General features: G+C 42.2%; 1 protein-coding gene across 8 annotated transcripts in view; it reads right to left on the reverse strand.

The window, feature by feature from the left end:
• The window catches only part of LOC119655840 (potassium voltage-gated channel protein eag), a 274,252-nt gene that overhangs the window by 203,707 nt on the left and 46,845 nt on the right, over window positions 1-23,700 (reverse strand). For 7 of the 8 annotated variants that reach the window (XM_038061951.1, XM_038061949.1, XM_038061948.1 and 4 more), the window contains exon 2: window positions 9,149-10,084. In XM_038061951.1, the coding sequence (XP_037917879.1) occupies window positions 9,149-9,227 (79 nt within the window). In that variant the 5' untranslated portion in view covers window positions 9,228-10,084. Of the gene's footprint in view, window positions 1-9,148; window positions 10,085-23,700 lie in introns of those variants that run through there. The other variant, XM_038061952.1, reaches the window with a different exon arrangement.

The following is a 23,700-nucleotide window of genomic DNA, read 5'->3' on the forward strand; positions in this document are numbered from 1 at the left end:
TATAGTGCTTTCCTTTCTCCGGCTCATTCTTAACACCTTTTCGGTTTTCTCATTACCCAAGGTCAGCCTCGCCCCTTTCACCCAGGACTTCACCGCTCTCAATGGCTTGGGTACGAAGATATTTACAGCCCTTGGGAGTTTTGTTGTAAAGAGCTAATTAACTGCGGATTAATTTGCGTAGAAATTCATTTGATATTGTCTCTCTCCTGTTCTATGAACAGTGAAATCGTAGGCGTTAGCCAGGTGTTGACTCTTTTGCCTTTCAAGCATATTATGCTCCTAAATATCTTTGAGAATCTACTCCCGATATTAGGGATTATGAGAAGTCTTACCTAGGATAGTAGTCACATATGGTCCTTTGGAAATTTTTTGCTGAATAGAGCCCCCACAAGACCTTAAGGATAATAGATTCAGCTGTATCATACACTCATTTTTAGTTTGGCAATCGACACAAACTATATTCCGTGAATTAAAACCCAAAGGTTAGGGCAAAAAGCAGCAGCGATTCCACCTTATTCTTTCGATAAAATGGTACAAATCCAACATTCCTGGTGCCAAGGAATTTTCAGTGCTGGGATGAATCATTATGAGAATAAATAGGGTATATTGGTAGCAGGTCAACTCTTGGAATATGCCAGCAGGAGTAATTTAGTTGTTGGACTCAAATCCTGTTTTTTTAATACTTGAAAAGGGAAACTTTTGATGCCATCATCATTGTCATTTGTTGATGTTGTAGGCACTCCGGACACCGTTATAAAGATTAGTTGGTAAAGCTTTTGTGTGCTGTCATAGATGCGGAGTACCTAAAGGCTGCAGTATAGAAAGGGAAAGCCTCCGCTAACTTGCCCTGCATTTGTGCAATTCAGTCTGTTAAGAATATGTATAAAACTGATGCATTGGCTTACATTGTCCAGGAAAAATTTAGGATCCTACGAACCTAAATTTGTCGAAAACCAAAGGAAAGGAAAAAGGATTTCATTTCCCTGAAAAAAAGCTGCCACTAACAATCCAATGACCCTTCAAAACCCCACCGCCATGCAGGTAAAGAAAATTGGCAATTCAAGTGGTGCGATTCGAATAGATCTCGACGAGATTCTGAGAGCCTTAAAGGATTTCTGAAATGTGAAATTCTCTTGTAATTTACCTCTTACAAGGACATTCATAGTCTCAATATCCATTTTAATTATTTTATTATTGATGATATTCCTTGGAAGAAAATGATTAAAATAGATTTTGATGGTATTCTTTGCCTGCGAGTGTATCATCAGCAAGAATTCTGAGGCTGCCATCCTTTTCCAAAGTATCTTCTCGTAAATGATTTCTATCATATAAACCAGAAATAAACTCTTCGCTTGAACTTGACTTTTAACTTGACTTCCTATGCTTGCACTCGACATTTCCTTCTACTTCTTACCATTCATGTGAAGACCTGAAAAGCGGGATCAATAAGTCTTTAAAGTCTGAAGGAAAATTGACACCGATGAGCAATACGCACCGCTTCAATTGCAACCGCTACTTAAAGCGATTAGTCGACCTTTTCATCTAAACTCTACTTATAAACAATATTCTTAACATTCTGAACAAATAGTTTTCGCCAACGTGACGGGCAATTTGTTAGGTTTCATTGCAAAAAAGCCACCCATTTATGAAAGCTGAATTTACATTTTTAATTCCAATAGTCGCCGCGGCGTTCAGTTGCACAATTAAATCCGCACAAATGAAATACGCACTGTTTGCCGGAATGATGGTTAATTTCCAACGAATTTATAATATAATTTTAATTTACAAGAGTTGTTGAAAATCCAATTATCTGCCTCATATCCTTTGTAACTTTCCGATAAAAAGAGATGATTACTGTTCAGTGTATGTGGATTTTATTGTAAGTTTGCGGTTGAATTTGTTTTCAATTTGTATTCAACTTAATTAGGAGCCTTTATGCGCTTTTGTATTATTGCAATAAATTGGTAACATTTGTTTTGGTTTCATTATTGCCAGATGCGTTGAAATATAATTGAGGCTTTGGTAGCTGCGAGCTAAAATGGGTCCAACGATGCGACTGGTCATTAAGCGTGGTAATTGGACCCCTCCAGAAAGAGGGGGATTTGGATGTCCTACGTAATGCACCAAATTTCAGAGTGCCAAAAACCAGAAGACTCGGTTAATCCCAAATGTCCTTGTTTAGCATCGTTTGCTTTTCAGATTACAGATTGATAATCGTCTTTCTTCATCCAGTATCCTATTGAAGATTAGATCATAACATAATGTCTCAACAATTCAATCAAAAATGGCCAGTATGCTAGTGGTAGAGAGTGTGTGGAAGCAACACCATCCAAAACTAAAACTGGTTCGTGATACAGAAAAGTAATGACATCTGTTTTCGGTGAATTGCAAGGAGTTTGCCTTTCTTCCCGTCAGCTTCATCGGCTCTCAGTTGGATATCGGTCGCCGGTCGACACACTCTGCTTTTTCAACGCAGGACGCTCGCGCTCCTCATTTACTGCACTGCGTCAAATGCCCTTGGGCGATTCACTTGCCAGCAATTTTGGGATAGTGGACTCCACTGCATGCGATAGCAATTGTCGCCCCTCTTTAATGTGTGACCTATCCACTGCCATTTCCGCCTTCCGATCGTAGTGCGTGTGAGTGCAAGACCGTTGTGCCGACCGAGTTCGTCGTTTGAGATTGTGTCACGCCAGCGTACTCCGACGACAGAACGTTTAGCGTTTTTGAGTAACATTGGGGTTCACTTCCCATGTGATACTTCCATATAGCAACACGCAAAGAACACTAATAGGAACAGCCTCAACTTGATCTTAGTGTTGAAATTAGTTTATTTCCAGACTGAGAACCTTGATTTTGTTTAGTGTTTATCTTCAGTCAAACTCTACCTGTCCCTCTCTTCAAATCCGGAGCCATTCGACCAAGGACCATGACTCGATGGGAGAGCAAACGGAAGTTGCCAGCGTGGTCGAGGTGCAAACAAGCAAAAATAATATCGCTGAGAGGACGCAATCTGACCGACCCCCTTTGGACCTCAAAATCGTCTGAGATTTTACCTCGAGGTACCATGCGTCGTGCGCCATCATATGTAGCTCTGATAATGGCTATTAGTTTTTTTCGGAATACCCCTCTTGTGTAGAACACTCTAGATACACTCCCTGTTCACGCTATCGGAAGCTTTCTCGAAATCGACGAGGAGCAGGTGAAGAGAACATCTAAACTCCGCGCACTGTTCCAAAATGATCCGTGAGGTGTGCTCAATGCAGCAAGATCCGGAGCCGAAACCAGCCTGTTCCCTATCGATCAATCTTTCGAGGTGTTGTTTGATGCGTTTCAGGATTATTTTAGCCATTATCATTGCGACGGCAGAGAGCACGCAGATATTCCTCCGATTGTCACACTCAAAGCGGATCCCCTTCTTTGGAACCTCAACAATTATCCTCTTCTTCTACTCTCTGTGAAAGGTCTCGAATTCTCAAGGTTTCCATATAGTAGAAACAGCACATCAACAGTAAGAGCAGGTGCAGTGATAAATAACTGTGCGGAAAGACCGTCAAGCCCAGTGTCGAAATGATTTCTCTTCTGGTTGGAGGAATAAAGCGATCCGTATGCTACGGTGACAAGCCATTTCATCCACAAGAGGAAGAACCTCACCGGAGGCGATACGGTTAAGAACCGTGGCGAAGTGCTCTTTCCTCCTTTTCAATTGCTCGTCATCGTGGATGAGATCAGGTCAGGGCACATTATAGGTAGAAATTCAAAGATTATAAAGAGCCTTCCAAAACTTTCTTGGAAGCTAGATTCCATGTGGTCAGTTTGGCGTCTGACTGTATTCTTTATCTTTTCTAGCCATCTAAGCACGTTACTTTATATATTCCGCTGGATTCGAGCGTTAATTTGCGGTCCTTGGCAGATCCTAGCCTGCCTTTGAGTTGGAACACCTTATTCAATCGTAGCATATCGATATTCAACGTTTTCGTAGTTCTTTTAAGCTTTGAGAACCCGTATAGTGTGACACTTATGCTTATGCTTCCCTCATGAGAATCCCAAAAGTCGATGGTTGCAAGCCGTTTTTAACTCCGTTGTCGTTCATATTATTCACTTTCCGTCATGAATCTTTCAGCACTAAGGAGCACAGAGAACAATTAGTGTATGAAGGGTCCTTTTTTTGTGAATGGGAATGGTTCGAATTTGCAGGAGTCGTTCGCTGTGTGTCTGTAAGCTTTCTGTAAACATCAAAGCATAGCCCCTTTTGAAGCCTAATAATCCTTAAATCTGAAATGGCGTTTCATCTTCCACATCCATTGTAAATCTTAAGTTCGGATGTACCTTATTCAGGATCTCCAGCATCTTCTTAGCTTGGACAATGGTGAAAATGTCATCTATATACCTTATCCGGTTTTAGGGAGCAGGCCATTGGAATGTTGGTCATTCTTAACCATGTTCATGAATATGTGATTCTCAAGGGGGGACTTGGGGTTCCCCATTGTTACCCCTCTGGTTACTCTTTCCTCTAAAGGTTATTGCTTCCACTTAAATCTTATTGCTAAGTAGTTTTGGATACACTTATGTAGCCGCTTCTAGTAGTCGGTAATGTCGGCAATAAAATACTACGGTCCGCTTGTATTATGTGAGCTATATTGCTGTCGGAAGTAGTTTCTACATGTCCACAAAGTATTATAATACCATTGAGTACCTAAGGCATTCCTCCAGCAAACCACTCTTGTATGATTTGCTGATGACGTCAGGATGGTCATAACATTCCATTACTCCTACGAAGTAAAGATCTACGCGGGTGACGCTGTCTGGACAATATTGAATGGAAGACTTCGGTGAGTAACTTTCAACTCGACGCTGAGCCTTAAACCACATTTAAAGCTTATAGAGCAGAAAGCATCGACTATTAGTTCGACATTAATAAGGATGCTTCCAAATGTAGGCACCCCGAAACACATTTGAAGAGTACTTCTATCGCGAATCGTCAGCTCTGCCTTCTTATACTCAGCACTATTGTGGGCCTCAGCAATAAACACCTCAGCAAATCGTAGACTCCAGCTGTATATCGGCTAAACGCTTTTCGAACATGTTGCACCTATCGGACAACATGCATAATTGCGGGAATGATCCCGGTGGATGTTTTAGTTGATGGGACAAACCGCTGAGATGAGGAGCAGGAAGCAGGACTAAGTAAACAAGAAATTGTCGGTTGCGTGGCAAAGGGGACATGTTTATCCCAAACATAAGTATATGGGTTATGCGAATTCACAGCGAGACGAGTTGTGATATCATTCAGGTAGCTAAGGACTTGGATGAATCACCCTAAGATTTCCCTACCTGCGAAGGTGTACGCGGAGGTATAGAACACGTTTTCTTTACTCGCCTCAGATTCGAAAGTTTGAGAAGAAACCTCAATCCTGCGCTAAAGACTCGCTTAACGATGAAAATGGTATGGCAATATGGTGGAATCGAATACAATGTAGAATGTGGTAGCTGTAACGATGAAGTAAATTTGCAGGGTTGTAGCTATTAAGTCATGCTCCCGAAGGTACGGCTGCGAAGTATGGAGAGTGTCTGTAATGATAGCAACCTCCTCCTCACCCATCTTGAAAGTCACTTTCATGTTGTGATGGCAAAAAAAGTTCAACCGCCAAAACCGAACTGATATCCAGGGAAAAACGTGAGACTTGCATCCCATCTGGACCAATCACCGCACAGGCAGGCCCACCACGCATGAACGCGGCATCAGACATCAGGACCAGAAAAGCCATTGGTTTGTGACTCTCCACCGCCTGCCACATGCAGCCACCAACTGGGCTCTGCTACAGGTGCCCCCAATAAATCATACGACAGAATAACGGCCTGAATCTTATTAGAGGTTGTGTTATGACATTAGGAAAAAAGTTCCGGAAAGACCTATAGATTGAAGAGGGGCCATTTTCAGCACACGGGTTTTGATCCGCCAAATGATAGGCCGCAATGGTGACCACATTGCCTCCTAGTGTACCGTTACGGTCTTGAATGAAGTGCTCTAACACACTTCAAGGCCCTGATCCAATATGGATTGTTGCGCCAACGATTATTATTATTATTATTATTAAATGATAGGCCTTCTGAAATTGAGAGCCAGCTCGTTGGCCAAAACAAATATCTGGTGCAATGTGGTGGTTCCGGTTAGCGCGAAACATGTCCTCAAGATACAAGCAAATATTCAGTTGAGCTTGTTTTCAAAGTATTTTGGCAGATTCATAGCGGACGTAGCAGCATACTTTATAATGGGCCTCACCATAGATCTATAGAGACTGATGGCTTTACGGGGTGTGGGACCCCAAGAAAAACCAGTAGAATAATTAATCAACGTGCTTGTCTTTACGGTTTTAGAAATAATGGAGTTTAAGTTGTCTCTCACCGAGCAGGTTCTCGTTACCTCACTACCTAAAAAGGTAATGGCCTTGACATAGGCAAGGGTAAGATTATTAATGTCAATGAGTAGGGGTGTTACTCTGCTTGTCTTGCAGGATATAGATTGGCATTTGGTTATGGTGACTAGTAGCCCCAATCGTCAGGATTCATTAAGAACCACACTTATCTGCCTTTGCAAACATTTGGAAGTTGTCAACCAATCGTCTCCAGTGGTCAAAATGAGAAATGTTCAAAAGGATATGATTGATGCAAGCAGACGTAGATTTGCTTGCCGCGTAAGCATAACAGTTAGCAGCAGAAATTACTGATACGAATCTTGATCATAGAGTTAAGCAGTTTAGCAAATACACTAATGAATACTAAGCAATAGGGCGGTAACTGGTCAAAAGTTCTGAGTCCTCAACTGTTTTTGGGAAGGGCACCACCCGAATAGTAGACCAGCCCTCAGGGGGACTCAACTTGAAAAGTATGAGTTTAACCCCTGTAGCAGCGCAGAGAATGTTTCTGCTCCAGCCAGCGTACATGTTGATAAGGGATATTATACACACCCGGTGCGTAGGCACGGTTGTGCCTAAGCAAAACAGCAGTCAGCTTTTCTAGAGAGAAGGCTGACAAACAGTTACATATGTAAGGATATCTGGAAGAAAGAGGGAAGGGTTGCTGTACCATTTCGGTAATTGCTTTTCTGGATGTTCTTGTTCCAACTATCCCGATCAAACGGTCGCGTACTTCAATTTCAAAATCCTAGCAGTGATGGGCTGTCTTCGACAAGAGAATCTGCCCAGCGCTTTGTAATCTTTGTTATCTTCTAACCAGGAGGGGATGAGGTTGCAAGATTTCCCAATATTAGTATAGCCACACAAAGTTTTACTAAAAACATTCAGAAGCCGAAAAAAACCTACCTATTGAACTCAGTAAAAGCAAGAATTCATGCGGAGCTTGGTAAGGCTCATGGTAAACTGGAAGAATAAAAATCGCGGTCACTTAAAAACAATCTTTTCCACGAAGTAGTGCTCTTCTAATTAAAAATTTTACCTATGAATCTAGATATCTACGAGGGCGGTCCGATAAGTACTTAGCCTACCAAAAAAAAAACGAAAATTTTTGAAAAGTGACGATTTATTTCTCGACATAGTCTCCTTTTAACTCGATACACTTCTTCCAGCGATGCTCCAACTTCTTTAACCCGTCTGAAAAATACGTTTTCTCGAGGTCTGCAAAGTGGGCTTCCGTGGCGGCTATAACCTCCTCATTCGACTCAAATTTCTGCCCGGCGAGTGACTTTTTCAAGTTAGGAAATAAATAATAGTCGCACGGGGCCAAATCTGGGGAATACGGTGGATGGGGCAGCAGTTCGTAGCCCAATTCGACCAATTTGGCCGTGGCGACGGCGGAAGTGTGAGCCGGTGCGTTATCGTGGTGGAAGAGCACTTTTTTCTTCACCAAATGCGGCCGTTTTTTCCGCAATTCGGCGTCAAATCGGCTCAATAATTCGGCATAGTACAGCCCTGTGATCGTTTTGTCCTTCTCCAGGTAGTCGATGTAGATCACACCTTGTGAATCCCAGAAAACGGCGGCCATCACCTTTCCTGCCGATTGCACAGTCTTTGCCTTCTTGGGAGCACGTTTGCCGGGTAAAGTCCACTGTTTCGACTGTTCCTTGGTCTCTGGAGTGTACCAGTGGATCCATGTTTCGTCGACGGTCACGAAACGACGAAGAAACTCCTTCGAATTGCGCTTAAACAGCGTCAAACACTGCTCTGAAGTGGTTTCACGATTGCGCTTGTTGTCCAGAGTGAGCAAATGCGGCAGCCATCTCGCCGACAGCTTTCTCATGCCCAAAATTTCGTGCAGGATATGACCCACGCGGTCTTTTGACATGCCTACTGTCTCGGCTATCTCGTGTACCTTCAATCGGCGGTCTGCCAATACAAGGTCATGGATTTTTGTAACGTTCTTCTCCGCAGTAGCCGTTTTCGGGGCACCGGGCGTGGCTCATCAAAAACTGACGTGCGACCACGTTGAAATTCATTAAACCAATTTTTGACGGTCGCCATCGAAGGAGAAGCGTCACCGTACACAGCATCCAAGCGTTCTTTGATTTCGCTGCGCGATTTCCCTTCAAAAAACAAGAATCGAATCACCGACCGATATTGTTCTTTTTCCATTTTTCTAAAATTCGCCCGCACGCCCGCTTCTACACGCGCTAAAAACAAAACTACAAGTCCTATTCGACTAAAATTTTGACAGTAGCCGTCTAAGAGAATGTTCTACACGACAGTAAATACTTCTTGCGATAGTAGCGCCATCGGGCGGAGAGGCTAAGTACTTATCGGACCGCCCTCGTATTATACATAGATTTTCCTTTATTCCGGCCGTAGAATGCTATATAAGGCGTTCCTCGGCGATCCAAAAAATGTTGAAAATAGAACGAGGAAGCTTATATTTCCCACTAGCTTTTCGCGTCGACCTGACAGAAGGCAAATAAATGATCGGTCAAGCTAACTTTATTTCCGACTTCGCCTGTAGGTTAATTTTCATCACAGATCCGGGGATTTGTATCTTACACTAGTCCATTACGTGTTTAGAATCGGGTTTACATATTTGATCTCAAAGTGGCTAAAATTAGGTGACCAATGAACTGACTCATTGGAGTACATTTTGCTCAGTCCAATCTATCTTTTCCTAACAAAAGAATTTGAGTTATTGAAAACGTTTAACTACTTACGTTGTGAATTCGAGCGTCTGATGATATTCTCCAGAAATGTGTTTTGTGGTGCAACAAGTCCCCTTCGTCCACCAGGCATTTTTAATTTGGGACTCTTCTGTGTTATAAATATTAAGCAAAGCGGATTTTTTTTATTTATTTATAGAACTTCTTTATTATCGTGATTAATTTTGTTTATGTTTTCTAACCAAATGTTAGGTGTTAAATAATTTCTCGTGTAGATTTTAAATTAAATATATCACGCATAATCGAAATCATTTTATTAAGAATTTATTAAGTGCTAAGAAATTCGTTATAACGTACGGCCGCGGTTTCTATTAATTATAATTTATTAGATTTTATTCTAAGCATTTAGATAATACTTTCAACTAAAGCTTGGCTTTGAATAAGCTTAATAATCTCTACAAATGAAAATTTATATTCAGATAACAATTAATTCGTTAAAAACTTTTTAAATAACCAACAGAATTGTAATACATACTATTATAACATTTTGATTTATTTATAACAATGATATTTTACTTAAAAAATAATTTTAGATTTTTAACTAGTTAATTTGTTTGTATTAATTTCCGTCATTACAGCGAATTTAATTAACTCTATTAATTGAATAATTATTGAATGTTGGTTTCTACCTCGGAAATATTTTCTATTTAGATATTTTATTATTCCAATACTTTCCCGTCTAAGCGATAAATTAAAATAATATTCCGCTACAATATGGTGCGTGTGAATATAATCACAAGATTGGCTGTAAATAAAGCATTTTCAATTTTTTTAATCTTTTCATTTTTGATATATTTTCACAACTTTCGGTGATATTTAATTAAGGATTTATACTGTTGATGTTAAGTTGGTTCACTTTATAAAAAGTGGATTCTATGGATAGTATTCCAATTTCCAGGGTCTTTTTATCATATCTTTGACGAACAGGTTCTGGAAATAGAAAAAAATGCTATGTAATAGGCCATTCTGTAGTAACTCTACAGATAAAATATTCGCTTTTATATTGTTATACTAATGGTATACTAATAACAGTAACTTTTACTTTGAAAGGAGAGGGGGCTAACTGAAAGATATCTTGAAATCTCGGCCAAGAATTTTCATTCAAATGATTAAAGAATACGTTAGAGCCACTATAGTCTAAACGATTGCGGAAAACCTAGGTAGCTCAGGGAGTAGAACACACTTATTGATTACGGCCTTTGATTATTGATTGCAACACGATGATTAATTGTTGGAATATCCGTACACTCTTTGATAACAGCGCAGACAGGGAGACGGTCTTCAGACTGCTCTATTTCTCCAACTGGAATCCAGCCCCAAAGACTGAAACTTCTGAAGTTCATCGAATAAAATGGCATGATATCGGGGAAACTTCTCTTGTAGCAATATGGTGTTGCAATTTTTGAAGACTCTGCGAAATAGGCGTGACACCGGTATTAGTGTTAAGGGTATTTGCATGGTAGGCTATCCAAAGCTGGTAATCAATATCAGATAAGATCTTCTCACTTCTCTACAATGCTAGTCATCAACAGATATTGCTAATGTAAAGAAGAAAGAGACTAGATTTGTATGATAAGCTGAATTTAGCCCAGGAAATGCAACCAAAAGATGGGTGATCTGAAGCTTCATGGTCGGCACTAATAATGCAACAACTTGCAGGACCTAAATGGCCCATGGGGGGGGGGGGGGGGGGGGGGGGGCGAACTTAGAGACCATAATCGCAACAGTGAGAGTTTTATATCTTTTGAAACTTTTAATGCCTTATCATTTGTAACACGTTATTCATGCACGGAGATTCCCATAAGATTGGAAGCTTACAAGGGGTCATAAGCCTTAGGAGGTCCTGTGAACGGCGTTAACGGTTGACTACTCATCAACGAAAATGAGCATATGGAGGCTAACAAATGCTGAAGTTTTACTTCTTGTAGAAGAATCAGCATGTCACCATATCATGTGAATACAGACTGCTCTTCCAAACAGGAGGCAGGTTATCACTGCCATCATGTCTTCATGCGGAGCTGGTTTCCATTCTGATTTCTCCTGTACATTAATAACCTTCAGTATGTTGTGGAGAAGCTTGCGGAGTCAAGATCCCTTCTCTACTTGCATTTCACCGATAGTAAGAAGGCTCTGTCAAAGAACTTATACAAAAATACAAATGGGAGTTTACCACCCTGCCACAGATCCTGTTTTTTCGTTATCAGTAATGTTTGCCATACCGACTTGACTGGAGGATCTAGGGGTTCATATACACCTTACGGAATACGCTTCCAATATTTGTTTTTCCTCCACGGATGTATTGAATAGTTTTTAGAGTCGAAAAAGCCAGGAGAACTCAACAGGCAGTGGCCTTCCTATTATTTTCAAGCTCGCACGACCAACTCACCAAAATCGATTATCCTTTCACTACCTCTTTAGATATTTTATTTTCCTAACGTAACTAATTTTAATACGATTTCAGACGTATGAATACTTTATATGCGGTTGGGGAATTGCCAATTTCCTTTTTCACGGATAAGAGACTGCTCGGGGGATGCGCCAGTACGCAGATATTTTTCAGTGTAGACCGGTGGAAGCATGATGCCCACATGGCAAAAAAATTAGATACCTAGAAAACTAAACTACTTGTGGAGGAGGAGTTATTCTTAGGCCACAAGATCTCGGAATCCTTCTAATACTGGCTTATTGTACCTCTTCTACAAGAATCATCGAATGGAACGAATTTCATATTGAGTCGTTTTTGAGAAAGTTCCATGCCTGAGAGGTCTCTACCGGGAGCAGCGCTGCTCGAAAAGAACTCCAGAAACGCAGGCGACACGTTGTAGGTTACTTTCACGCGTGATAATGCTGCAGCTGACACTATCACAAATCTAGTGATGAACATAATGAAGACTGTCTGCGAAGCTTCCATGTCTCGGGAAGGTTTCAGCCGTGACAAACCAGAGTATAGGTTAGCTAAAAGAAAATTCCGCAACGTGATTAATAAAAGCAAAGCTCGCGGGTGGCAGTACCTAGTCCACACTGTAAATGGGAATCCGTGGGGACCTGGTTATAAACTTGGCACCCGAAAAATCGGGACCTGCGGAAACCCTGCGGACTTAGTACAGACCAGATGGACGACGTTGGACATTATTCCCCAGACATCCCATACGGGTTGATGTCAAAAACGCATAAGGCGTCGAGGACTGCCCCCTTTTCAACAGAAAAGAGCTCAGGACTAGACTGAAGCGATCCGAGTTGCCACCCACTTATCCCTAAGGCAGTTCGGCATGAGAGTAGGGAGACCCACGGTGGATGCTGTTATGGAGGTCGTGGATGCGGTCCATTAAGCCGAGGCACACAGCCGCCGATTTCGACGGAAAGTACTCCTCATATTGTTTGAGTTCAGAAATTTTTTGCTAGGTATATTAGAAAATTTGTGCTACGTAACGAGGTGCTTCCCCTCTCGCTGGCGAAAGGTAATCCTTGACTTGAAAGTTCCCTAAGCCGGGAGAGCCGTCAAATGGTTCTAGGCTAGTTCTCTAAAGACGGGAAGGTATTATGTTGGTAGCCTAACTCCGAGCGGGCTGGAGAGCACTTCACTAAACCGCGAACGATGGTACGTAGGGGTAGTTGATGCGCTATACCCCACCAAAGGGTAAATAGTAACCACATATTAGAAATGCCGTTGGTTCGTCCAAATGGCTTTGAATGAAGTATAATTTGTATAAATTGAGTATTCCTGGCTATTTACTTCAATTAGTCAAGAGTCCCTCTCGAAAAATCTCCTCTGGTACGAGGTGAATGACTAGTCGAAAGAAACATTCTGATAGCAAATGCTCCGCAGAATTGGGCATTAGGATCTCTACTATGGAATAATATGTACGATAAAGTATTGGACCCTCGCATGTCAAAGGAGAGAACGTTGATTGATTTTGCAAGCAGTTTGGTGATGGTTGTACTTGCCAACCACCCCAAAGACTTATAACTATATAGAAGTGAATTAAACTGGATAATTAAGGCAGTTTAACTGAACTTTAGAGGGCAATCGAACTATTGGTCTAAGAGTGAAGCAAAATCTATTTCACCTTTAGAAAGGATGATAAATAATGATGGGACGCTGCTTATGCCAGGCGTGGTGAAATCCATTTTGTTCTATGCGGCTGCTATTTGGACAAAGTTATCTACGATATGGCAGCAAAGGCGGGATAATTTGCAAAGAGACTACTGGATCCCTACAATGATCCCATGTGTTGCGGAATGAAAAGAATTGAATCATCGCCTGCTTATACATTGCAATGCATTTCTACACCCAATAGGACTGGGGAGTAGGAATACGATGTTATGGGGACTCCATATGAAGGTGCCGTTCAACCTGCTTTTTTATCAGAACTTCGAGCAATGCAACTATGCATCCTTCAAAATTCGCGGTTGAAACCAGGAGGCTGAACGACGCTTACAATATAGATGTTATCGGACCCCATAATCTCGTAGAAAAGATGCTGAGGTCACAGACAAAGCTGCAGCACCTTGCGATGGTCCCATGTGCATGGGGGGTGGTTCGATTGGGTGTTTCACTCTGCTCTGTAGGGGTTTGCAACTTATAATCAATTAGAGAAGCATAATGAGATTGTTGGTCCTAATGCAACATCAATATAATTTTACTCACAAACGTCAAAGACTTAATAGTAAAAAGGACAAGCAACATTTCCCCGTCCTTGCCTGTTTAACAAAGCTCCGGTGAGGCTTCAAATGCTGATATTAATCGAGCTGACGTTTCAAATCAAGCTTCGTTGTTCCTCGAAAGCTCTGTCTTTCGTTTTGGTTTTGGGTAGGGTGGTCGGCGGAAGCGTCTTGATCACTGTTGAGACGCTTTCGGGACCGAATCCATCTTTCCTTTTTCAATTTCCTTCGTCGTTATATTACTCAAAATATATATTTCTTCATTCAACACAAGTCCATTTACCATTTTCTGTATATATTTCTCGTATTTTAGTCTCTCTTACCTCTCTTACCTGTACCAGAGTTTTTCGAAAGACTGCCGCGAATTCTAACTTTAATTTTCTCTCACTCCTTGTCATCGTTCGTGGTGGATTTAATCTCCCTTACTTGATCTTAGACTCTCGGCTGCCATTCTTCCCCAACTACTTCCACTCTCCTCTTCCTTTAAACACCTTCATGGACATCTGCGCCACTTTTCAGATCAATGTTACTAGGAGTCATTTAAATCGCACTCCTGATATTGACCGTTTCTAGCTACCTGTGCGTTGTTCCTCTAAAATTTTCAGATACTCCTATTTACTTCGATCCTGATGCTCATCATCCTGCTGAATTTGTCACGAAAGCCATTCTTTTTACCCCCCCCCCCCCCCCTGTCGTACGTAAGTCGGCTGTGTTTAGTTTCCGAAAACCTGATTTAGCTCTGGCGACTGTTAACTGGGATTCCATCTTCATAAGCGGCCAAGCCCTTGATTTTTTTTACACCATTATATCTAACCTACTTATATCCCTTCGTTTTTTCAGATTTCGCTCTTACCTATTCTGGTTCACAATTGAAATACATAAGCAGCTTCGTATCAATCCACCAAAGAAAATATAAATTTTCCTCAAATTACGCTGATTTTACTCATGTGGAAGTACTATGAGCTTCAGTAATGTTGCTCATCTTTAAGTTTGGGAAAACTGGAGCATTTAGACAGTCTTGAAGCCACATTGGCTTGCGGAAATTGCAAGCTTTTTTAATCTCCATCTGACACACTGTACAATTCTCTCTCAGTTCCATCAAACTTGAAGACTATTCTTCTGAGGGAGAGAGTTTTATCATTACTTTTCCTCGACGTAGATCCCCCCCTTTTATCTTGTAATCGTTCTCCTTTTGCTTTCTTTAGTCAAGTAAATCGTTGACAGACAGCACAACCCTCACCTGGGAAAGGAAACTCTTATCTCTTTCATCATGAAAACCTTTAGAGATCTGCCAACTACTGATTGACTGCTCACTTTGGCCACCTTGTAGCAAAAGAGCAACACGGCTTCGTGAAACGCCAGTTCATTGTTACTAACTTACTAGACTTTATCAATTCTGTGCCTAAATGGCTAAATGCTCATCAGCAGGTGCACGTTTCACACAATGATTCGCTCCAAACTAGCCTCAGTTAATATTTCTCTGTGAATTATTAAATGGTTTTGGCCAGGGCTTACAACCCTACACATAAAAAAAACTTGGTACGAAGCCACAACAAAAGCCTTGGACTGGACTGATAACACAACGATGAACCCGGTAACGACAACGGAATAACGATTTGCGCATTTTCTCATAGCGCTCCCTGTACAGAGAGGGAGCAGCCAAGCAGCTAGCCGACACCATCCAGTGAATTATATGCTCTGAGCATGTTCCTAGGTTCTTAGAAAGAAAAGTTGGCCGCGTTCGAGAGAAGAATCCTTCGACGAATTTTTGGTCCCCTACAGGATGGACGTTTCCCTAGCCTGCATAATGGCGAAATCAATTAGCTGACGGTCATGGTATCAAGTTGCGGTTGGCGGGTCACCTAATCCATATTGATGAGGATGATCCAGCCGGAAAGTCTATAAGGGCAACACCTTTGGTAGAAAAAGAAGACGAGGCAGACGCTGCCTGAAATGAAGCGATAGCATAGGTCAGGACGCCAGACAGTTTTTAGTGATATCGAATTGGTGGACTTCGGCCCAAAACCGGGGTGTTTGGAGTTCCTTATTAAGGCGGGCCTAGAGCGGGTACCGGCTGTTGCGCCGTTGATGATGATGATCAACTTCCTTCCCTCTCTGCCCAGTGTCCCTTGATTGCCGTACGCCGATGACATTACGCACATACCTTCTGTAGCTTTTCCTAACGGTACAACTCTGTCGACTGAATCAAAACGAAGTGGTCGAGGAGAACTTCCATAGTGGCGACACCGGGAGACGCTGTATCCTATTGGTTTGCCGGCCGTGATGCAGTAGACGAATGCTTCAAATCCTAATTAGGGCGATCAGACCCGAGTTTGCACGGGGACTCATCTGAAGTAGCAATGGTCACGAAATCTTACCTTACTGGTAACTTGGGAACCGGTATAGCCCCTTTACTCACATAATTCAAGAGAATTTCTCTTGTATGTGCGTTCAGCTCTGTTGTTCGCGGTTGGCCTACCAGTGGGAGCTTCTTGCGGGTTGTGGTTGCGTTCAAGCGAACAGCGACCTACGGGCCTCAGCGTGGTGTTGCGTTTCAACACGGGTGCCGTACTCTTTAATTCGGTAGAGATTTTGGTAGGTCTTGCATCCATCAGTATGAATGCTGAGCCATGCACTCGGTATAGACTGGAACCGTCGTAGCTTGCTGCGGCGGGACTCTGATTGTGGTCACAAAATTAAATCGTGCCTTAAGAAGACCGTGGAATTAAGTCTACAAGACAGGCACTCACGTTAAACTCCGAGGACTCTCGTGTACCTTTTCCCGCACGTGCCATCCTATGTGCTACTCTCCCACACACAGAAGCTATCCTACTCATTTCCACTCTTTAAACCTACCTAAAAACGCCCAGAAATTTCCTCGGCGTGTGTTCTATTTTTGTGCTTCCTACTTCCTACTGCTGAATGCTCTGCCTCTATTGACATCACCTATCGCACAGTTTCGTATAAAGCAGGAATTGTATAGTAGTTTTCGCAGAGTTCGAGCTCTTTTTTCATTCCCCAATTCTAAGGCAAGGCCAATTAAGTGGGCTGGTCTGTCGAGAGAGAGGTGGGAAGAATACCTCTTTTAATTGAACCCGCGTCCATTTGAAACAAACAACAGTCTTGCTGCTGACTGACCAAAATCAACGTGTTTCGGGGCAATAGATTATGCCTTGCAGCCCTTTCACTGAAAAAGTATCCGCTTTGCATTATTATTCTATAAGAAACATATTTTACTTTGAGGTTAGAATTCATGAAAATATTCAGGTCCATAATCCATCCCACATTAGCATATTTAGTCGAAGATAGGAAGATACACCTCTAATCGGATATTTTGAATTATTCAAAGCAGAAGGATGAGCAGATTGTTAAGATTTCCCGTGTTGTTGTACCACACTTAATTATTAGGTATGAATATTAATGGCAAATCCTGGAGTCCTCATCAAGTGGTGGGCTGGAGTTCCCTTGCTATTAACACATGACCTTTCACCTCCCTTCCAGTTTAGAGGTGAGCAGAATAAGTGTGTAATTATTCAGCGTTAATTTACTTGAATACAATTCGGTGATTAAATGAGCTGGCGTTCTTTGAATAGATAAATATTCTCCTTAATCCTTGGATTTCTAAGTAATAACTCGCTTGAATGGGGAGTGATTTGGTATAATTAACACTTTCATTCCGTTCTTTCTGGTCGATTTCGTCTCCTCAGCAAAGGGAGGGAATTTAAATGTCGAGGAAAGCGATCTTTTCTTTTCATTCTGCTCGTTAGGTTCCAAATGGAATCAATTAGTCAAAGCGTTTCAATTAAACCAGATCCGCTTTGGGTCGTTAACCAATTTTTTGACATCAAGGATACACTGTTGCACTAATGGTTGCATCTGTTAGTCAACTATGTCGGCAAACTTTCCTGAACAATTTTTTTTCAGTCATCGAATGGCAATAAGTCGCAATCACTTGGTAGTTCCTTCCTCTAAGTCCTTCTTGGGCAAATAATTGCAACCTGGTCCCTCGCTGAGATGCGTTTGCTTTAAGGAAATTTGCATATTCCGCAGACGTTCAACAAATTTAAAATGCCAGTGCACATATTCATAATGTTGTTGGCTTTCCAATCCGCTTGAATGGATTGGAAAGGATACATTCTATTGGTGACAAGTTGTCGGTAAACGCTGGCATAAATGAAGGAGTCTTCCACACATGCAATGTTGTTGTCAAAGTTTAAAGCGCCGCTTCGGTTATTGGAGAAAAGCAAGGCTGACGTACGTCCTGAACATAGCTCAACATCCTCCATAGAAATGTATACACCATTAGGGGGTGGGAATGTGAATACATGAAACATTTTATCTTGTATCCTTATCGGAACAGCATGGTGGCCATGTATTATGGATGAAACAAGCTTCTGATCTGTACGATGACATCAAAGTGATTATATGAACTGGACCGGGGATCATTAAATCTGGACAACAATGTCATTGTTGACGTCAACGTTATTAGGGCGCTTGGATATTTGGGTTGGCTTGTGACTAACGCGAGGTTGGAATTCAAAATGATTACGAGAATTTAAAGAGATCAGGTTGGGTTCCGGATTAGAGGGATTTCCTAAATTCAATACCGACTACGGTATGAGTTGACTAAGGTGATTGTTACATAAAGACTCGGTCGATTTAATAGGAAGACACGTTTGAACCATTGGAGGTATCGTCCCTTTTGACGAATTTCTGCTACAATACACATAGGATAGGACGAGGAGACCGGAGGAGAATTAAACTGATACTAGAATCGATTGCTGCCGCACGAAAATACAGCTATAATCTATGGATTGAGGGATAAACGGATTCTACTCACGAAATAATGATGTCCCAGCATGTGTGTATAGCTTTTCAGAGTAAAGTGAGGGTAAGGATGTTAAAGTGCGATGATAGTGAGTTCAAGATTTCGAGGGAAAAAAGTGGGTAAGGAGGTGAAAATTGTGTAGTAACACCTGAAGTAGATGAAAGGAATTCAGTTTAATGGGCTTAGTTACTTGTGAGTGAAATGTAGCACCGGAGACCGACTTTTCAAATGAATGATTGTCCTAATGACATGGATAGGAGACTCCATATTCGCATTGGTCACCTTTTGGTTTCCAACTTATTAAGTATGATATCACGCTCTACAGTACTTTTTAAAATGATTTTTTTCCCTTTAATAATGCAATTTTCGTACTTACTAACTTTAAAAGCATTTTGAAATCTCAATTGGCTTTAGGTAGTTCGTAACGCAAATGCATTAATTATGTTAGACCATGACTATAGAGAGAAAATTTGGGTCCAGGGTGAAAATTACGCGACTCATCTATTATTCGTTTATATCATAAATAAGAAATAATAAACAACCCTGCCCTAGCCGGTCCAAGGATAGCTTCAGTCTGAATGGATGTATGACACAGCAGCGTCTCGGGGGATAGGCAAGGAGAGTGCAGGAACTTTGCAGTCTTGCAGATTACTCATTGAGGAAGCTTTCACCATGCCTGGCAGTTAGGGATAAAATGCAAATCCATGTAATGAGAAGAAGGAGAAACTTGAGGTCCGGTACGGATAACCGACGGGACTGACTTGGTGACTGCGTCGGGCTCCCGTAATGGACAGTCGTGGGGCCAGCCAGGAGCCAGGAGCATTGCTGCGCCTGCTACAGCTGTTTCGTCAGAATCTGTGACGACCACTTCAGCAGGTTCGCATAAGTAGCGGATTTTGTGGACTGGGGAAATGAGTCCAGCTGAGGTTTGGGATGGATACCAACGAGTGTGTATAGAATTCTCGGAAATGGATCCTTTGCATAGACCAGGTATTCCCAAGCTCTATGCATCTCCAGCAACTTAGAAATTTCTATTTCAAATCAATGATGAGATTGCATCTCGGCCGTGGGCTGATATGTCACTTCCGCAACTTTAATCACTTGCGTGTTGTGGCATTCACATTCACATTCGCGTTATTAATTTGAGTGACCAACGAGATCCACCATGGAAAATTCATCTAGAACGTCGGCGGGACTCACTAAGCAGGACATTGCTAGGCTGATACAAATCAGCATTGGCAACGGGAGCAGACGGGTGAGAAATAAGGTGCAGTGGGTTTACTGAAACTATGTCATCCCCAGTGAGACATCCGTTGTTGGAATTCTGGACACACTAAAGCAGAAACTTTCTGTCGTATGCAGTCGGTGCGCACTGTATGGCGAAAGTCATTCCAGACGTGTCCAGAATGCAATATACGCGTGGGATCAGCGGAGGCTTTTCAGATCTCTTAACGAACCCCAACAGAGCGTCCAGACAATGCAGTTTTGGGTAACGGAAGCGAAAGAGTATTGGGGTGGACCTTGGAGGTTACCCGCCCAGCAGGTTAAATGGATTACCGTCGAAGGCACCCGCCATGCCAATACTCCTGGCATGAATTTTGCGTATGTTACCAAAGAGAAAGTTCTGGATCGGGTGCAGGACTTCTGGTAAAAAAAGTTCACTAGTACATATCGTCGGTTGGCACACAGCATAAATCAGGTCATTAATCGGCCGAAAGAATTTCCATCCTTCCTCACTGCGCGGATTACCTACCTTATCCCTAAGAAGGACATGGTGTAGGGCCTCGCGGATACAAGACCGATTACTTGCTTAACAACCTTCTATAAATTCATAATGTCCATTTTTAACGGACGGGTCAATGCACACCTCGAGACCAACAACATTCTGCCAGAGGAACAGGAGGGCAGCTGAGTTGGGTCAGGGGGTTGCAAAGAGCAACTTATTATCAACTCGGTACTTGTAGAACAAACAACTGAGGCCGAACTTCTTTAGTTGCTATCTCGATTATGGCAAGGCAATCAACAGCGTCTCGCATACCTGGCTAATCACTGTCCTACATATGTATCGCACTGATCACAAACTAATAAAGTTTTTGGTGATAGTCATGGAAGCGTGGCCTACCACCCCCATCAGTGCCTTCATCTGCGGGTGCCAATACCTCAGAGCCTATCCATACACGGAGAGGTATCTTCCAAGGTTATTCGTTGAGTCCCCTCTGGTCTTGCCTGGCAGGAAACCCACTCATGGCTACTAAATGATGCTTGAAGGTATGGTTTTGCAATAAAGTATGGCCCACATGCTAAGTGCAAACTGACACACTTGATGTACTTAGGTAACATCAAGTTGTATGCTGTTACTGTCGACCCTAGAAGTCTGTTTAGCCGTGATATTCTGATGGAATTTGGATTAGACAAGTGTCGAATCCAATCCAATCATCACGACCCGCATGCCGGATATAGCATTAGTGACCTCCACATCGAAGCTATGACCGACGCAGACTTCTACAAGTACCTAGGAATTTTGCAAGGAACCTATGTTCGAGTTGGTGATCTGAAGGATGCCCTGCTGCCCGAATTCCTACGACGTGTGAAGCTGGTGCAGAAATTGCGTCTCTCGGGAAAAAATAAAATAAATACATTGAATGTGCTCGCTATGCCTTCACTGGCTTATGCATTCGGAATATTGCCGTGGAGGAAGATCGATCTGGAAATATCTATAATGTGCAATGTTCTAAACTCTGCCGTAGAGCGGATGAACCTCCCTCGTAACATCGGAGGTAGGGAGGTGGTTGCGTGGCGGCACAACATCATCACCAAGTCGACTCGTTACGCGCTTAATTTTACGACAAAGAGCATGCAAGTCCCTTGCGTGCGCCTGTCTGTAAGGCAAAGTGTGGACTGCCTCCACTTTCAATCCTCTAAGCGGGGTGAAGTCGGACCAAGAGGGGATAGATGAATGGAAGTCAAAGGCAAAGCATGGTAAACACCTGAATTGTTTTTGACTTCCATTCATCGAACAATCGGGCGAATCGGGCTGTGCGCTGGGGAGCTCTTTGCTGAGACGGGATTTATGTGTGCCACTCAGGACGACGTGATTGTACCCGAGCTTTTACAAGGCTCATCATGAAAGAACGGGTAGAGAACGACCAGTGCGTAATGTGTGGTTCGATGTTAGTGACGTTGGACACTTTCATTTCTGGCTGCACTCTTATGGCATCGGTGCATTACATCATAATGCTGTATGTAAGGTGATTCATCAAAACCTTGCCTCTAAGCATGAGCTGATCACGGGAACATGTCCGGTTTACCGATATGACCGGGAAGTTTCAACTGATCACCACATATCGGACAACAAGCCTGACGTACTGTTGACAAGACGGGCCAGTTCGCGTATATTATTGATGTTGCTACCCCCCATAATAGCAAGTGGAGAAGAAGGTCAACTATGAGCCATTAGCTCGGGAAATCAAAGAAATTTTTCGCCTCGAGCGGGTGGTTGTAGTTCCCACAATATTGTCAGCTACAGGCATTGTACCTAAATCCCTCACGGCTTCCCTCGATGTCCTGGGACTCTCAAACGCATACGTGCTCGATGTTGCGTGGAATTTTCGACGCGCCCCTTTAGTTTTTAAGTAGGTAGGATCGTCCGAGCCTAAATGCTTGGCACTTCATACTAGCATTAGGTAAAATGCAGCATATGCCAAGATTGTGTGGGAATATAATATTATTAACTTTATTTGAAGGGACATCGATATGAAAGGTATTTCGGAGCCGGGGCACCGTAAATTGGTTGGGTACGTCTTGAGAATGGGCCTGTGAAAGAAGTGACGAACTTTCAGCCTATACCCTTCCCCCCTTGTGCATTAGATATCATAACTGAGACGAGCTCTCAAAAGTACTAATCGAAACTTTTCATTTGATACCCAACATGGCTATATTTGGTAAAAATTTTGCTTCTACTTTTACATGTATGGGGACCCTCCCAAAATGCCACGTAGAACGATTTAGCTCAAAGCCAACTTGATGGATCTTAAAGATTGAAGTTCAAATCGGAGAAATACGGCTGAGTTTATTGATCCCCATTTTCAGTAATCTCAAGGGAAGGGTGATGCTTTCTCGAAAACAAAATAATGAGTTCTTGGGTTATTTTTAACAACATTTCACAAACCCCCGGACAAGTTTGGGCAACTTCAAAGTCCACTTAATAAGCCTCCTAGTCTCGGAGTCAATTCAAGTCCTTTTCAAACAGACAAATAGAAAAAAGTTCATTTCCTTGGTACTTTCGACTCCAGAAAGTCCGATCTTGGCCTTTTCCAACCAAACTCAATGACCTAAATTCAATAATGAATCAATTTTCAATTATCCCTGAATGCCACAGCAAATAATTTGGAGTCACTTTGTAAACACATCCGCAATCAAATTTAATAAATTTTCAACGAATTTCTACTCGGAAATCATTACAGTCTTTGGTCCTGAATTCTGAATTTAAGGTTCACCACAAACACCATCGAATCTCATTGCGGTTACATCAAACTTTGTGGTCAGGGTGTCTTGCGGGGTGAATTTTTCGCATTTTTCGACGCTCAACCAGGACATTCAATTGTCTGGTCAGTTTATTTGTTTTCCCCGCAGTAAGGACGACCTTTTTCGGTCAATTTTTACACCACGCTAATAAAAAGGATTCACATGAAAGTCATAAATGGGGATACGCACACTACCCATATTGCGTTCCCTAAAGAGAGATGTTCCTTTTATTCACTCCCAAGGTCAGTGAGTGTGGGCAGGAATGGTGTATGTGCATGGTGACTAGAGGGTGCGTGATTTGTGGACAAAATAATCCTTCGCAGATTGTTTCCATTTAAATCAGGGGAAACATAAGCTGAAATTCACAGCTGGTTGAAGCCAGAAATTTTCTAGACCTATAGTCCCTCTTACCATAAAATTTTCATCGTATTCTTGAATTCCCAACGAAGGAGATGACTGTTCTTTGAACATTTATTAAAAACACGAAAACCAATTTCTCACGCCATATTTCCTAATTAGGGATTTACTTTCC

This window comes from Hermetia illucens, chromosome 4 (genome assembly GCF_905115235.1).
Source record: "Hermetia illucens chromosome 4, iHerIll2.2.curated.20191125, whole genome shotgun sequence".
In the NCBI taxonomy this organism is placed as follows: Eukaryota; Metazoa; Arthropoda; class Insecta; order Diptera; family Stratiomyidae; genus Hermetia; species Hermetia illucens.